General features: G+C 42.7%; 1 protein-coding gene across 5 annotated transcripts in view; it reads left to right on the top strand.

The window, feature by feature from the left end:
- wdpcp (WD repeat containing planar cell polarity effector) overlaps window positions 1–16,672 on the top strand; it is a 130,936-nt gene extending 114,264 nt beyond the window's left edge. For 3 of the 5 annotated variants that reach the window (XM_080199956.1, XM_080199958.1, XM_080199959.1), the window contains exons 16-18: window positions 10,706–10,806; window positions 11,297–11,325; window positions 15,931–16,671. In XM_080199956.1, the coding sequence (XP_080056082.1) occupies window positions 10,706–10,806; window positions 11,297–11,325; window positions 15,931–15,981 (181 nt within the window). In that variant the 3' untranslated portion in view covers window positions 15,982–16,671. Of the gene's footprint in view, window positions 1–10,705; window positions 10,807–11,296; window positions 11,326–15,930 lie in introns of all 5 variants that reach the window. The other 2 variants (XM_080199954.1, XM_080199955.1) reach the window with 1 other exon arrangement.
- Window positions 16,673–17,119: the final 447 nt, after the last annotated feature.

Raw genomic sequence — 17,119 nt, 5'->3', positions numbered from 1 at the left:
GCACCTGAAAATTTTTCAGCCCACTGATCTCTGTGAAGGAATACCTTATTGGATTCTGAAAGCCATATGAAATAATCTCTCTGCACCATAAATCTATCTTTTCTTCATCTCTCTCTTTATTATCTGATTGTGGGGGTAACGTTGTGATCTCCTTTCATGTTTTGAGTGTGTGTAAACGAATCAACGCTTTGAGTTCATCCCATCTTGATTTTGCTCTGGGGTTATTAACAAAAATTGGATTGCACCAAAACTGAAGGATTGGGAAATTCACATCCTCTTATAAAAAGGGAAACGAACCCTGTGTTCACAGGCTAGTGGTGAAAGAAGATATTAGTGCTGCAAAAATTAACCCACTCTCCTTCCTGTTCAATATTCCATCCAGGGCAAAACAACCCACTCGATTAGCATCCAATCTTTAAACATTCACTCTCTCCACCACTGATAAACCATATACGCAAGATGCACTGCAGCAATTAAATCAAGTCTCCTTCCAAACCCTCAGCCTCTACCACCCAGAATGACGAGGGCAGCTGACATATGGGAACATGACCACTGCAATTTCCCCTCCAAGCCACACAATATCTCTGTTACTTCACTATTGCTGGGTCAAAGCCTTACAACAGGAAGATGGGAGACCATGCAGAAGTTACAACAACGGATCAATGAAGTCAGAAAGAGTAGTTATATCTGGACTCTTGCCTGTGCCACGGGATAGATTAGAGAGGAATAGGGAGAGGGAAAGTTTGAACTCGTGGCTGAGGGGATGGTGCAGGAGGGAGGGGTTCAGGTACTTGAGCAATTGGGGCTCATTCTGGGGAAGGTGGGACCTCTATAAGAGGGATGGTCTACACCTGAACCAGAGGGGAATCAATATCCTGGGGGGTAAATTTGCAAAAGCGATGCAGGAAGGTTTAAACTGATTCGGAGGGGGGGAGGGATAGTGAGGAAAGGGGGTGAAAGTGAGGGGGGCATAGTTGGGGAATGCAAGGCACGGCATAGTGGGGGTGGGGCGGAGCAGGGTTTGAAATGCGTGTACTTTAATGCGAGGAGTATTCGCAATAAAGTGGATGAACTTGCAGCGTGGATCAGTACCTGGGACTTTGATGTTGTGGCCATTTCTGAGACTTGGATAGAGCAGGGTCAGGAATGGATGTTGCAGGTTCCGGGGTACAAATGCTTTAGTCGGAGTAGAGAAGAAGGTAGAAGGGGGGGTGGGGTAGCATTGCTAGTCAAGGACTGTATCACAGTGTCGGAGAGAAAGTTTGATGAGGACTTGTCAGTTGAGGTAGTATGGGCGGAGATTAGAAATAGGAGAGGAGAGGTCACCCTGTTGGGAGTCTTTTATAGACCTCCTAAAAGTTCTAGAGAGGTTGAGGAAAGGATTGCGGAGACAATCCGGGTTAGGAGTGAAAGTAATAGGGTAATTGTTATGGGGGACTTTAACTTTACGAATATTGATTGGAGTTGCTATAGTTCTAGCTCGCTAGAGGGGTCAGTGTTTGTACAAAGCGTGCAGGAAGGTTTTTTGTCTCAGTATGTAGACAGGCCAACTAGAGGTGAGGCTATATTGGATTTGGTGCTGGGAAATGAGCCAGACCAGGTGCTAGACTTGGAAGTTGGTGTGCATTTTGGTGATAGTGACCACAATTCGGTTACGTTCACCTTAGTGATGGGAAGAGATAGGCGTGAACCTCGGGTCAGCAATTTTAGCTGGGGTAAGGGCGATTATGAGGCTATCAGGAGTGAATTAGGAAGCATGGATTGGATTAGGGGATTGCAGGGACTGGGAACATCTGAAATGTGGAATTTTTTCAAGGAGCAGCTACTGCGAGTCCTTGATAGGTATGTCCCTGTCAGGCATGGTGGATTTGGTAGATCTAGGGAACCGTGGTGCACTAAAAGAGTTGAGTCGATGGTTAAAAAGAAAAAGGAGGCTTATGTTCGGATGAGATTGGAGGGCTCAGATAGTGCACTAGAAAGCTTTAGATTGGCTAGGAGGGAGTTGAAGAGTGAGTTGAGAAGGGCTAAAAGAGGACATGAGAAGACTTTGGCTGATAGGATTAAGGAGAATCCTAAGGCGTTCTATAAGTATGTCAAGAACAGAAGGTTGGTCAGGGCAAGATTAGGGCCAGTTACAGACAGCAGGGGGAAGTTGTGTGTGGAACCGGAGGAGATTGGAGAAGTATTGAACCAATATTTCTCTTCGGTGTTCACGCAGGGGGACATGAATATAGCTGAGGAGGACATTGGGTCGCAGGGGTGTAAAATAGAAAGTATTACGGTTGATAAAGAGGATGTGCTGGAAATTCTTGAGGGGCTGAAAATAGATAAGTCCCCTGGTCCGGATGGGATCTACCCTAGGATTCTCTGGGAGGCTAGAGAGGTGATTGCAGAGCCTCTGGCTCAGATCTTCAGGTCGTCATTGGTCTCTGGTGTAGTCCCGGAGGATTGGAGGATAGCGAATGTTGTCCCATTGTTTAAGAAGGGGAACAGAGACTTTGCCGGGAATTATAGACCGGTGAGTCTTACTTCTGTTGTGGGCAAGGTTTTAGAAAAAATTATTAGGGATAGGATTTATAGTTATTTGGAGTGTAATGAATTGATTAGAAATAGTCAGCATGGTTTTGTAGCAGGTAGGTCGTGCCTTACTAACCTTATTGAGTTTTTTGAGAAGGTGACCAAAGAGGTGGATGGGGGTAAGGCAGTTGACGTGGTATACATGGATTTTAGTAAGGCGTTCGATAAGGTTCACCATGGTAGGCTTCTGCAGAAAATGCAGATGTATGGGATTGTGGGTAATCTAGGAAGTTGGATCAGGAATTGGCTATCAGATAGGAGACAGAGGGTGGTGGTGGATGGTAAATATTCATCATGGAGTGCAGTTACGAGTGGTGTGCCTCAGGGATCTGTTTTGGGGCCACTGTTGTTTGTAATTTTTATTAATGATCTGGATGAGGGTATAGTTGGGTGGATTAGTAAATTTGCTGATGACACCAAAGTTGGAGGTGTGGTAGATTGTGAGGAAGGGTGTCATAGTCTGCAGGGAGACTTAGATAGGTTGCAGAGCTGGGCCGAGAGGTGGCGGATGGAATTTAATGCGGAGAAGTGTGAGGTAATTCACTTTGGTAGGAGCAACAGATGTGTCGAGTATAGGGCTAACGGGAGGACTTTGAATAGTGTGGATGAACAGAGGGATCTAGGTGTGTGTGTACATAGATCCCTGAAAGTTGGGAATCAAGTAGATAAGGTTGTCAAGAAGGCGTACGGTGTCTTGGCGTTTATTGGTAGGGGGATTGAATTTAGGAGTCGCAGTGTAATGTTGCAACTGTACACTACTCTAGTGCGGCCGCACTTGGAGTACTGTGTGCAGTTCTGGTCCCCGCATTACAAGAAGGATGTGGAGGCGTTGGAGAGGGTGCAGAGGAGGTTTACTAGGATGTTGCCTGGTATGGTGGGGAGGTCCTATGAGGAGAGACTGAGGGATCTAGGGTTGTTTTCGTTGGGAAGAAGGCGGCTAAGAGGGGATCTTATTGAAACATATAAGATGATTAGGGGTTTAGATAGGGTGGATAGTGATAGCCTTTTTCCTCGGATGGAGAAAGCTAGCACGAGGGGGCATGACTTTAAATTAAGGGGGGGTAGCTACAGGACGGATGTCAGGGGTAGGTTCTTTACCCAGCGGGTGGTGAGGGATTGGAATGCCCTGCCTGCTGCAGTTGTAGATGCGTCTAGTTTGGGGGCGTTTAAGAGATCTCTGGATAGGTTTATGGACGAAAAGGGATTGGTATAGGCTAGTGGGTCATTGTTTTTGTAACTGGTCGGCGCAACATCGTGGGCCGAAGGGCCTGTTCTGCGCTGTAATGTTCTATGTTCTATGTTCTAACACCCCTTGACAATCATCAGGCAAGACTGTTCTCTTCATGTCGGGGAACACTTCAGTGGTCACGGGCATTCAGCCTCTGATCTTCGAGTAAGCGTTCTCCAAGGCGGCCTTCACAACACACGACAGTGCAGAGTCGCTGAGCAGAGACTGATAGCCAAGTTCTGCACACGTGAGAATGGCCTCAACCGGGATCTTGGGTTCATGTCACACTATCTGTAACCCCCACAACTTGCCTGGACTTGCAAAATCTCACTAACTTTCCTGTCTGGATGCAATACACATCTCTTTAACCTGTGCTTAAAGCTCTCTCCACTCACATTGTCTGTACCTTTAAGAATTGATTAGCTGTAAAGACTCACATTCCAATCATTATGCGTGTAAATTGAGTTTGTGTCTTTGTGCCCTGTTTATGATCAGAACTCCCAGCCACCTGATGAAGGGACAGTCTGTCCAAAAGCTTCCGGCTTCTGCTACAAACAAACCTGTTAGGACTTTAAGTTGGTGTTGTGGGATTTCTTTTGGCTCTGGACTTGCATAGCTTGCGCTTAAGTTGTACTTCAGCAATACACCTTGCTTCATGAGCCTGACAGCCTTTGTGGATGAGGCAGCGCCAGGTAGGGCGGTTTTGTGCCAAGGTGCACAAGGTGACTCCTGACGGCAAATCCAACTCCAGCATCACGATGCTCATCGCTGCCATGACCGCTCCAGAAAAAAGTGTATCCACCTCTAGTTTCAGTCAATTGACGTATGTTGGCAAGACGAGTTTCGCTCAGGGCTGCAATGTCAATGTTGTATCTTGCAAGCTCTGTTTGTATGGTGCCCTGTTTGTGATCAGAACTCCCAGCCATCTGACGAAGGGACAGCCTGTTCCGAAAGCCTGGGGCGTTTGCTACAAATAAACTTGTTGGACTTTAAGGTGATGTTGTGGGATTTCTTTCTGTTTCTACTTCAAGTTTGTCAGGAAATTTTTCCAGTTTAATTTTCCCTACTTCCATTCTGATCTGTTTAAAAACAGCTTTTTCCCAATTTATTTCTTTGGGCTTTGTCTTACTTGAGTCCTTCCCAATTTTTACCTTAAAACCTCTACGCTGGGATCACTATTACCTATGTGCTACCTTACACGTATTTCTCTTATCTGTTCTGATCCATTTCCCATTACTGGAGCCAGCATGTTCCCTCCCACTTTACATACTGGCAGACGAGGAGTCCTGCAAGCACTGTAAAAGCTCCATTCTCAAAACACGGAAGCTTAAACAGATCCTCAGTCATCTCTCCCACCGTGACCTTTACACTCTCCCTCTTTTCATTTTCCCCACTGTAAAATACCTGGAGAGAAATGCAAGAAGTGTTTTTGTTTTTCTGTTTGTCCTGAAACAGCTCTATTCCCTGTTTTTCCTCTTGTCTGCGGCATCATTGCAGTGGTCTGGAGGAAGGTGGCTTAATGTTATATCTCTGATGTAATAAGTTACTGGGCATCTTGAATATCTTTTTAAATGGTCAAGAGAGACTTTGAATAAAAAGGAATGCCCATAAAAGGTCCTCCTTTAAGCCCCTAATACTGCACAGATTTCTTTGTTGAATCCGCAAAGGCAGTTTGTCCCTCTATTAGTTTTCAGTCAACAGGAAATGCACATCTCAAACAGAACATTTCTCTTTTCAGATCAAACCAACCAAGTCCCAGGGTATGGGTGAGGATGCTCTACTTTCTATGAGGCACTTGTAGCTAACTAGAGTCTTATACCTAAGGATTTATTTGTTGTGATTAAATAGAACCATGTACTATCTAAATAAATCTGATGCATGTAGAATTTCTGAATAATTACAACATTTCTTATATATCAAATCCTGAAACTACAATGTCTTGCAAAACCGCACCTTATACATTTAAATTGCTTTACAAAAAGTGAAGCTTTCAGAAGGATGACTGTAGAAGTAGTGAAACTCTGGAAAATACAGCTTTCTGATGTATCTATCCCCATCCTACCAAATTCAGTCAATTTAAAAGAACCCATTGAAAGAGAGGACGAACAAGCTTAAGCTGGTTTAAAACATAAAGTAAGAGGGTTAGAGCAATCTGACTGCCAAAAAAGCAGTTTACAACCCTGGGCAGTATTAGTAATAGTGCCTTAGAAAGCCGATCAAGATGCTATAACAAAGATAATGGGGCTGAGAAGAAAACAATCCCTCCATTTTTTTTCCCAGCCTAATCTGGTTTCAGATGAAGTTTCATTGTCTCTTCTGCCTAGCCAATAAAGCTTATGGTGATGGAGCAGCAGCATTATTGAAGCTTTATTTGGCTGAGAGAAAGCTGATGAAGAGCACAATCGCTTCACAATCAAAGAGGAGAAATCACAGCAGCATTTCCTAAGCTTCACTTTACAGAGAGACTGAAGATAACAATAAAAAACAGCATTATTCCTACCAGATCATTATCATTTGTCAGCAAGCAGCCTGTTAAAACAAAGCTTCGTATCAGTCAAAATCCAGTTCTTCATTCCAGTCACAAACACTAAGGAAAGGGCATCAACACATACTGCTCAAAACAAATGAAATAGAACAGCAAGGTTAAGGTATGGGCAGGAAAATGTTTAATTCCTCTATCAGGAACATCAGGGTGTAGGTGCTTCTGAACTAAGTATATAGGATTTCTGTTTATGCAGCAGGGAGTGTGGATTGCACCACTGAGGACCAAATTTTCAGTTGTTTTTAAATAAATTTTTAAAGGCATTCCTTATCAGGCCATTTATATTGCTAAATATTGGTGCTAAGTATGTTCAGTTACACTAATGTTAGATCATTTAATGTAAGCTGAGGAAATTTCTGAAATTTGAGGACATGATTATCAAACACTTGTGCCTCGAAATTCCATCAGGCAGCACACGCTGCAGGGAGACGTGATGTGGAGATGCCGGCATTGGACTGGGGTAAGCAGAGTAAGTAGTCTCATAACACCAGGTTAAAGTCCAACAGGTTTATTTGGCAGCACAAGCTTTTGGAGTGTTGCCCCTTCACCTGATGAAGGAACAGCGCTCCGAAAGCTCGTGGTACCAAATAAACCTGTTGAATTTTAACCTGATGTTGTGAAACTACTTACTGTGCACAGAGACAAACAGCCCCATAGGGTGGACAGGAAACTTGCTGCCTGTTATCTTGCTATATAAAAAAGAGGCACCCAGGACCCACTCATCAGAGAGTGAATATTGAAATGATGAGTCCAGCCCTGTTTGAGGCCCTCTGCTGGAAAACCAGGTCCTACATATAGCCTAAGGCACTCATTAAAGGGGCAGCCTCTACCCTCCCTGATTTCAACCAACCCCTGTTTGTGCTTTCCATCCCCTTTTAAGGGGAATTTAATGTTGGCAAGTGCGAGGTGGTCCACTTTGGTAGGAATAATGGTAGGAAGGATTATTACTTACGTGGAGAAAAACTGCAGCAGGCGACAGTGCAGAGGGACCTCGGGGTCCTTGTGCATGAGTCACAAAAACCCAGCCTGCAGGTGCAGCAGGTGGTCAGGAAGGCAAATGGGATGCTGGCCTTCATCGCGAGGGGGATTGAATATAAAAGTAGGGAGGTCTTGCTGCGGCTGTATAGGGCATTGGTGAGGCCGCAGCTGGAGTACTGTGTGCAGTTTTGGGCGCTGTACTTATGCAAGGATATTTTGGCCTTGGAGGGAGTGCAGAGGAGGTTTACTAGGCTGATGCCGGAGTTGAGGGGGTTGAGCTATGAGGAGAGGCTGAATAAATTAGGCTTGTACTCGTTAGAGTTTAGAAGAATGAGGGGAGATCTCATTGAGACGTGTAAGATGATGAATGGGATGGATAGGATAGAGGTGGAGAGACTCTTCCCGCTCAGAAAGGATAGGACTAGGGGGCACAGCCTCAAGATAAAAGGGGGGCGGTTTAGAACGGAGTTGAGGAGGAACTTCTTCACTCAAAGGGTGGTGAATCTCTGGAATTCTCTGCCCGTTGAAGTGGTGGAGGCTACCTCGCTAAATATTTTTAAGATGCGGGTTGATGGGTTTTTGATAAGAGAGGGGATTAAGGGTTATGGGGAGAGGGCGGGAATGTGGAACTGAGCCACGACAGATCAGCCATGATCTTATTGAATGGCGGGGCAGGCTCGAAGGGCTAGTTGGCCCACTCCTGCTCCTATTACTTATGTTCTTATGTGTCACATCAGATCCATTCAGGTGTGGCGATCTATTCCCGCGCTGCTTGAATTTCTGTATCATGTTCACAAACTATAGTGTTTTGAAATTTTCAGCTTTCCAGTGCTTATTTCATGTCTTCTGGTGAAGTTGTTGAAAGGAACAGCTGTAAAACCACTTGATAATGCTGTTGAATAAACAAGAATGTCTAATAAGCCAGCATACTGGCAGCATGGTGGCACAGTGGTTAGCACTGCTGCCCCACAGCACCAGGGACCTGGGTTTGACTTCTGGATTGGGTCACTGTCTATGTGGAGTTTATACATTCTCCCTGTGTCTGTGTGGGTTTCCTTCAAGTGCTCCGGTTTCCTCCCACAGTCTGAAAGAGGTGCTGGTTAGGTGCATTGACCCAAACAGGTGCCGGAGTGTGGTGACTAGAGGAATTTCACAGTAACTTCATTGTAGTGTTAATGTAAGCCTTGTGACTAATAAATAAACTTCAACTTTTATCTCGATTGAAGTGTAAGCTATGAATATCACTTCTTCAAGGAATCAACCCATGTCTTGGATTTTAAACCAATTTGAAAATACTGGTTTAACAATTATTATAATGAAACCTGTAAAGCCTGAGACAAATATTAGCAATGGGACATTGCCTTCTTGCATTTTCGAATTTCACAACTTCTTTACAACCAAGATCAATAAATAGTGAGGGGGATAGCTGTAGAGTGCAGGAAGGTATCAATGGACTGGTCAGGTGGGCACAGCAGTGGCAAATGGAATTCAACCTGGAAAAGTGAGGTAATGCACTTGAGGAAGGCTAATAAGGCAAAGAATTACACTAAATGTTAGGACCCTGGAAATTGCTTGGAATGTATGTCTATAGATTCCTGAGAATAACAGACCAAGTTAATGAGGTGGTTAAGAAGGCTTATGGGATGCCTACCTTTATTAGCTGAGGCTTAGAATACAAGAGCAGTGAGGTTCATGCTGGAACTATATAAAACACTGGTTCGGTTACAACTGGAGTACTATGTACGGTTCTGGTCACCACATTATACGGAGGATGTGATTGCACTGGAGTGGGTGCAGAGGAGATTTACCAGAATGCTGCCTGGGCTGGAAGAACTGAGCTATGAGGAAAGATTGAATCGACTAGGAGTGTTTTGATTGAAGGAATGAAGTTTGAGAAGGAATCTGAGAAGGTGGATGGGAAGGCACTTTTTTTCCATTAGTGGAGGGGTCAATAATCAGGGGGCAGAGATTGAAGGAAAGGGGTAGAAGGCTAAGAGAGGAGTTGAGGAGAAATTTTTTTCACTGAGGGTGATGGGAGTCTGGAGCTCACTGCCTGTCAGGGAGGTCGAGTCAGAAACTCTTGTAATATTTAAGTGTCAAGATATTCACTTGTGCTGTAGTAACTTGCAGGGCTATGGGAAAATGGGATTAGTGTAGTCAGATCTTTGTTAACCTGAGTGGACACGGTCAGCCGAATGGCTTCTTTCTATGCTGTAAATGTCTATAGATATATTATTTATTTAAAGACTGCCATGTCAAATAAAAATGTTCACTTATTTTCTATTTTGTTAGCTTCCATTTATAAATGGTTAATGGTGAGCTAAGTATGTAGGATTTCTGTTTATGTAGCAGGAAGTGTGGATTGCACCATTAAGGTACCAAACTTTCAGTTTTTAAATAAATTTTAAAAGCATCCATTATCAGACTATTTATATTGCTAAATACTGGTGCTATGTATGTTCAGTTATGTACTTAGAATGGCATGGTGACACAGTGATTAGCACTGCTGCCTCACAGCGTCAGGGACCTGGAGTTCAGTTCTGGTTTTGGGTTACTGTCCATGTGGCGTTTGCATGTTCTCCCCGTGTCTGCGTGGATTTCCTCTGGGTGCTCCGGTTTCCTTCCACAGTCCAAAAATGTGGATTGGCCATGCTAAGTTGCCCCTTAGTATCAGGGGGATTAGCAGGGTAAATATGTGGAGTTATGGGGATACGGCCTAAGTGGGATTATGGTTGGTGCAGACTCAATGGGCCAGATGGCTTTCTTCTCCACTGTAGGATTCTATTCTAACATTAAATCATTTAATGAGAGTTGGGAAAATTTCTGAAATTTATCAGGACGTAATTATTAAACACTTGTGCCTGTAAATTCCACTAGGCAGCATACTGGAGACAAACAGCCCCATGTGGTCACGATGCATGTCAGTGTGTTTCTGTACCGCTTTCAAAATTTCAACTTCTCTGTAGTCTTAGTTTAGAAATGCACTGTTACCATGAAGTCTTTGATATCGAAGTAGAAAGGATCTGTGAGATGGAGTGAAGTTTATTGACCTTCCAGTCTCTGGTTGCTGCTTTATAAAATTATTTTTATGCACATTCCATTCATCTATAATAATTAAAACCTCTACCCATTATTTTTTGACAAAACCTAAAGCTATTTGAAACATGAGAACCCAAGGCTAAATAGCAACTGGGCACCCATTGAAAAAATCACAAGGGTAACAGACATTTCAAAGAGTGCAGTGCTTAATATGTAAACAGCCTTAGGATGAAAAGGAGCACAGTTTTGGAATGGTGAATTATTTAGGCAGCTATATACTTCAGCTGATGTCAATAAATAAGACTGACTCTAGTACTATTTTCTGACTGTCTCCTATTCAGGTCTTCTTGCCATAACATGACAGGTGACATAGAGAGTGAACTCGGGTTCACTGCCTATGCCGCAGCTTTGATAGATGACCCTTTGGCCTGGACCCAAGCAGGTAAGAGACTTTGACTGATATAAAAATGGGCAACAAAAGGTTAGTAAACAAACATGTCTCACCTGAAGAGTTTACAAGTAGATATTTGAAAGATGCAAAAAAAAGTGAGAACTTAAAAATGTTGCTATTCAGTAAATTCTAAATTCTTTAGAAATAGTCACAAATATATATATTTAGAATATATTTATCAACCTGGAACTTAAATATTTTCAAATGTTCTCTGGGCTTTTAATTGCTCTGCAACTTTATTTTTGAACTAAGTAATATTATTTTACACTCCAATGAATCATATCACTGGCATTTTAATAACACCACAATAACCTCAATTGCAATCCATTCAATTTAAGTATCACCTTTAGTCTTTATTAAAACTAATGCATATTGTTCTTAAATATTGTAACCACTAAGCAATGAATGATACTTGATGTGCATGATTCTGTATATTAAAATAATGCGTGTAAAAGCAAATACTATATTATATATTTTTAAGGGAACTCTCTTGATGGAGAAGAACCACAGGTATGTCTTTTTTTTCCTTTTGTGCATATGCATGAAAATAATTTAATATATAAAGGCTGGGGTGGCACAGTGGTTAGCACTGCTGCCTCACAGCGCCAGGAACTCAGGTTCAATTCCATCGCTTGGGTCACTGTCTGTGCAGAGTCTGCATTCTCCCCGTGCCTGTGTGGATTTCCTCCGAGTGCTCCAGTTTCCTTCCATGCTCCAAAGATGTGCAGTTTAAATGAATGGCCATGCTAAATTGCCCCTTAGTGTAGGCTGGGGGAGTAGTGGGGTAAATGTGTGGGGTTACGGGGGTTAGGTAGGGGATAGGCTTGGGCAAGTTGCTCTGTCAGAGACTCCATGGGCTGAATGGCCTCCTTCTGCACTGCAGAGATTCTATTAAATTATTGCAGGTTCATCAGCAGCTGAATGGGAGAAAATTGTCTCATGTGGAAAGGTGAATCTTTTCAGTTTACTAACGGAATGCAATTGTGATATTTCCATGGGGCCCATGAACATCAGTGTTTTTTCCATTCATGGTATATGGGCGTTGCTGGCTGGCCAACATTTATTGTGCATCCTTCCATATCTTGAGAAGGTGGTGCTGAGCTGTCTTCTTGAACTGCTACCAACTATGTGATGTAGGTACACGCACAGTGCTGTTAGGGAGGGAGTACCAGCATTTTGATCCAGTGACAGGGAAGGAACAGCGATTTGTTTCCAAGTCAGGATGGTGTATGGCCTGAGGGGGAACTTCCAGGTGGTGCTATTCCCATGCATCTGCAGCTCTTCTCCTGCCTGGATGGTAGTGGTCCTGGGTTTGGATGGTGCCGCCTAAACAGTGCAGTGCATTTTGTGAGTGTACACACTACTGCAAGAGTGCATTGGTTGTGGAGGGAGTGAATGTTTGTGGAAGGGATGCCAATCAAAAGAATGCTTTGTCTTTGCGGAGGGTGTGGAGAGTCTACAGAAGGATCTAGATAGGCTGGGTGAATGGGCCAGGAAATGGCAAATGGAATTTAATGTTGGCAAATGTGAGGTGGTCCACTTTGGTAGGAAGAATGGTAGGAAGGACTATTACTTACGGGGAGAAAAACTGCAGCAGGCAACGGTGCAGAGGGACCTCGGGGTCCTTGTGCATGAGTCGCAAAAACCCACCTTGCAGGTGCAGCATGTGGTCAGGAAGGCGAATGGGATGCTGGCCTTCATAGCGAGGGGAATTGAATATAAAAGTAGGGAGGTCTTGCTGCAGCTGTATAGGGCATTGGTGAGGCCGCAGCTGGAGTACTGTGTGCAGTTTTGGGCGCCGCACCTGCGCAAAGATATTTTGGCCTTGGAGGGAGTGCAGAGGAGGTTTACTAGGCTGATACCGGAGTTGAGGGGGTTGAGCTATGAGGAGAGGCTGAATAAACTGGGCTTGTACTCGTTAGAGTTTAGAAGAATGAGGGGAGATCTCATTGAGACGTATAAGATGATGAATGGGATGGATAGGATAGAGGTGGAAAGACTCTTCCCGCTCAAAAAAGACAGTAGGACTAGAGGGCACAGCCTCAAGATAAAGGGGGGGGGGCAGTTTAGAACGGAGTTGAGGAGGAACTTCTTCACTCAAAGGGTGGTGAATCTCTGGAATTCTCTGCCCGTTGAAGTGGTGGAGGCTGCCTCGCTAAATATTTTTAAGACGCGGGTTGATGGGTTTTTGATAAGAGAGGGGATTAAGGGTTATGGGGAGAGGGCGGGAAAGTGGAACTGAGCCACGACAGATCAGCCATGATCTTATTGAATGGCAGGGCAGGCTCGAAGGGCTAGATGGCCGACTCCTGCTCCTATTTCTTATGTTCTTATGCTCTTGGATGGTGTCAAGCTTTTTGAGTGTTATTGAAGCTGCACTCATCTGGACAAGAGGAGAGTATTCCATCATGCTGCTGGCTTTTCCCTTTTAGAATGTGGGCAGGCTTTGGGGAGTCAGGAGATGTGCTTTTGCTACAGGATTCCTAGCCTCTGATCTGCTCTGGTCGCCACAACATTTACAGGGCTGGTGCAGTTCAGCTTTTGGTCAGTGGTTTTAGTTTGTTTATTATTGTCAGAAGTAGGCTTACATTAACACTGCAGTGAAGCTACTGTGAAAATGCCATCATTGCCACACTCTGGCACCTGCAGGAGAATTTAGCATGGCCAATGCACCTAACCGGCACGTCTTTCAGACTGTGGGAGGAAACCGGAGCACCCAGAGGAAACCCACACAGAACAGGGAGAATGTGCAGACTGCACAGACAGTGACCCAAGCTGTGAATCGAACCCAGATCCCTGGTGCTATGAGGCAGAGCTGCTAACCACTGTGCCACCTTGCTGCCCCAACTCATGGCTGATCTGACATTCCTCCTGTCCACTTTCCTACCCTTTCTCCATAACCTTTGATTCCCTTAATGCTCAAAGATGTATTTCAGCCTTAAATATGCATAAGGTCTCTGCCCCTGCAGCTCTCTGTGGCAAGGGGTTCCAAAGACACCCAATCATCTGAGGGAAGAAATTCCTCCTCATCTCAGTCTTACAGTGGCGCTGCTTTATTCTGGACTGTCTTCCAGTTCCAGACTCTCTGATGAGGGGAAAGCATTCTCTCAGCGTTTACCCTGACAAGCCCTGTAAGAATTCTGTGTTTCAATGCAATCAACTCTCATTTTTCTAAACTTCAACGAGTAAAGGCCCAACGTGTGTAACCTTTCCTCATAAGTAAATCCCTCCATAACCAGGGATCATGCTGGAGGGAAGGTCATTGATGAAGCCGCTGACGATGGTTGGGCCTCAGACACTACCCTGAGAAATTCCTGCAATGATTTCCTGGAGTTGAGGTGATTGACCTTCAACTACCACAACCATTTTCCTTTGTGATAGGCATGACTTCAGCCAGCAGACAGCTTCCCTCTTGATTTCCACTGACTCCGGTTTTGCTAGAATTCTTTGATGCCTTACTCGGTCAAATGCAGCCTTGATATTAAGGACATTCACTCTCCCCTTTACCTCTTTAGTTCATGTTTGAACAAGGGCTATAATGAGTTCAGGAATTGGGTGACCCTGGCGGAACCCAAGCTGAATGTAAATAAGCAAGTTATTATTAAGCAACTGCTGCTTGATGGTACTGTAGAAGACCCCTTCCACTACTTTACTGATGATCGAGAATTAACTGGTGGGGTAGTAATTGGCTGGGTTGGATTTGCCTGGCTTTTTGTGTACACAAAAATACCTGGGCAATTTTCCACATTGCTGGGTAAATGTCAATGCTGTAGCTGTACTGGAACAGCTTGGCTCGGGCTGGAGCAAGTTCTGGAGCACAAGTCTTCAGTACTGTTGCTGGAATATTGTCACAGCCTGTTGCCTTTGCAATATCCAGTGCCTTCAGCCATTTCTCAATACTGTGTGGAGTGAATTGAATTGATTGAAGACTGGCATCTGTGATGCTGGGGACTTTTGGAGGAGGCAGAGATGGATCATCTACTCTGCGTTTCTGGCTGAAAACTATTAGCAAATACCTCAGCCTTATCTTTTGCACTTAGGGCTGCTATTTATCTGAACACCCTTTTATTTTTAACACTTTTCAATAGCTTCTCAGCAACCATATACAGATCCCACTAAGATATATAATTAACTTATTATACAGTTCTATCCATTGTTTAAATGTGGTGTCACTTGTGAACTTTGTTTATTACATTCACATATTTACTTAAAAAGGCTAAATGGACTACTATTGCTACCATATCCTTAAACTGTAAACAGTTGTTTGGATCAGAATTGATAGTATAGTCAGTTGAATATCTTATTTCTAGAGTCAAATGGGTTTTTTTGGATGGGTTTTGGCCAGGTGCACAGTTACCAACATGTATTTGTTTGAAAAAATGTCTAAAATGAATTTCTAATGTTATTTTTGCTCTGTTTACATTTGGAATCTGTGTTTATGGAAAAATGACAAATGACTGACGAAGCTGCCCTGATGATGTTGAACTGATGGATTGTGTCAAAAAAAAAGTAAAGTTAACAAAAGTCTCCTTCAGAAACAAAAAGTGTTACATTTATAGACGGCAATCATTGTCACTTCCATATCAATGCAAAACTGTTTTAGATGTACCCTGACAAGGGTGGCAGTGTAACTCAGTTCATCCCTGAGCTGTCTCCCAGGCACCCTGACCCAAATTGTATGGAACACCCCCCCCCTTCTCCTATAGGCTACCTTACACTGGTTTTAAAATCCCAATGACCTCAGTGTAACTCCAGGCTAATATTTTTTAAATGGTTCAAATGTTGTAAGCAAGTAGCTATGAGTCCAATATTACAAACACACCAGTCCAGTGCAAAGCATAGATCTGTTCTTCCAAACACATTGCATTACACATACTGGCCAAGACTGAGCTGCAACTGAACTCTAGCCTAATTACCTTAGCGAAGCACAAACATTTGAATCCATTCAGCCACCTTCAGTAAATTCAAGTGAGCAATGTGGATTGGTTGGGCACATCTTCATATTAACATAAATGTTAATATTAGGAAGTTCTTAAATTATTATTAATAATTGCCAGCTAATATATAATTCTTTTGTGGTTTTCATACTATTAAAAATGTATTCTTCCTCTACAGGAACTTGAAAACAGCAGCACTCTGAAAGTGGTACATTTTGGGCTAGTGTGACTAGCAATTTTATATTGACAGAATTAGTAGTGACTTTAAAATAAGTGGTTTATAAATGGCACAGTATCTGAAGGAAGTGCAATGGTTTTAATTACTATTATCCTCATCTATTAAAATGCTTTTTCCAATGTTTAATCATAAAACAAGAATTAAGAAAGAGTTGCCCCAGCTCCAAAGGATGACAAGATGATTTAGTTACTATCCTGCAAAGATATTTTGATGGCAAACAGGTCAATTTAAAGAATTTGTCATTTTAAAAAAAATGTATTATGTAAACTTGCATACTGTAGGTAAAAAGCAAACTATTGATTATATTATTTAATTATGTTGCTGCTGCTGAATTACTTTTCAGTAACATCTCCCTATAGCCACCAAATAGTATTTGCAATATTTAGCTCCACAATTAAAAAGGCACTCCTAATTTTTGTATCCAAATGTTTGTGATATTATCAAAGTTCATAAAGGACAGAGTTTAATTAACTGAGACATCAAACATGGAGAAATTTGTATGTGTCCATTTTTCTTTTATTTGTCCATAATATTATTTACATTGCTTAAATAAAATATTTACAATAAAATGTAATGTGTTTAGAAACCAGGATGTTCATAGGAATATCATTGTTCCTTGGTCTTTAATTCAAATTTGGGTTATATTGAAAAATCAACCTTTTGTTGACTGTAGTAAATTCTTATTGCATTTTGACAAACAGTTTGTGGCAATACCTTGACTTTATACACAACACGCATTTTATCTGGGAGAACTGCTTTTGTCCATTTCACTCATGGCTTCTGTGGAAACTGATGATGGCCTGTATGAGGGATTAATCTAACATCAATCAGTGGTGTATAATCCTTCGTGCATAGCATTTTTCTTTGCTTTGTACGTTAAGAGGATTTGAGTTTAGAATGCATAAATTGATGCTAAAAATCTACATAAGATCAAGATTACTTCATTTCTCAAAATTCTTGCATTCCCTGTTGCTGTTATTACAAATTTCTAAATAACAGGAAATATTTTATAAATTTACCATCATCATATGCACAAGGGACTCCAGCAAACATCCTCACTATGGAAATCAGCTACTTTGGATATACTGACTTAATATTTTAGGGTATATGATGTCATCAAACTTGGTTA

The sequence above is a fragment of the Carcharhinus amblyrhynchos genome, chromosome 12 (genome assembly GCF_965287045.1).
Source record: "Carcharhinus amblyrhynchos chromosome 12, sCarAmb.v2.hapA, whole genome shotgun sequence".
In the NCBI taxonomy this organism is placed as follows: Eukaryota; Metazoa; Chordata; class Chondrichthyes; order Carcharhiniformes; family Carcharhinidae; genus Carcharhinus; species Carcharhinus amblyrhynchos.
Note: the sequence above shows the minus strand (reverse complement) of the source record. Positions and strands in the feature narration are given on the sequence as shown.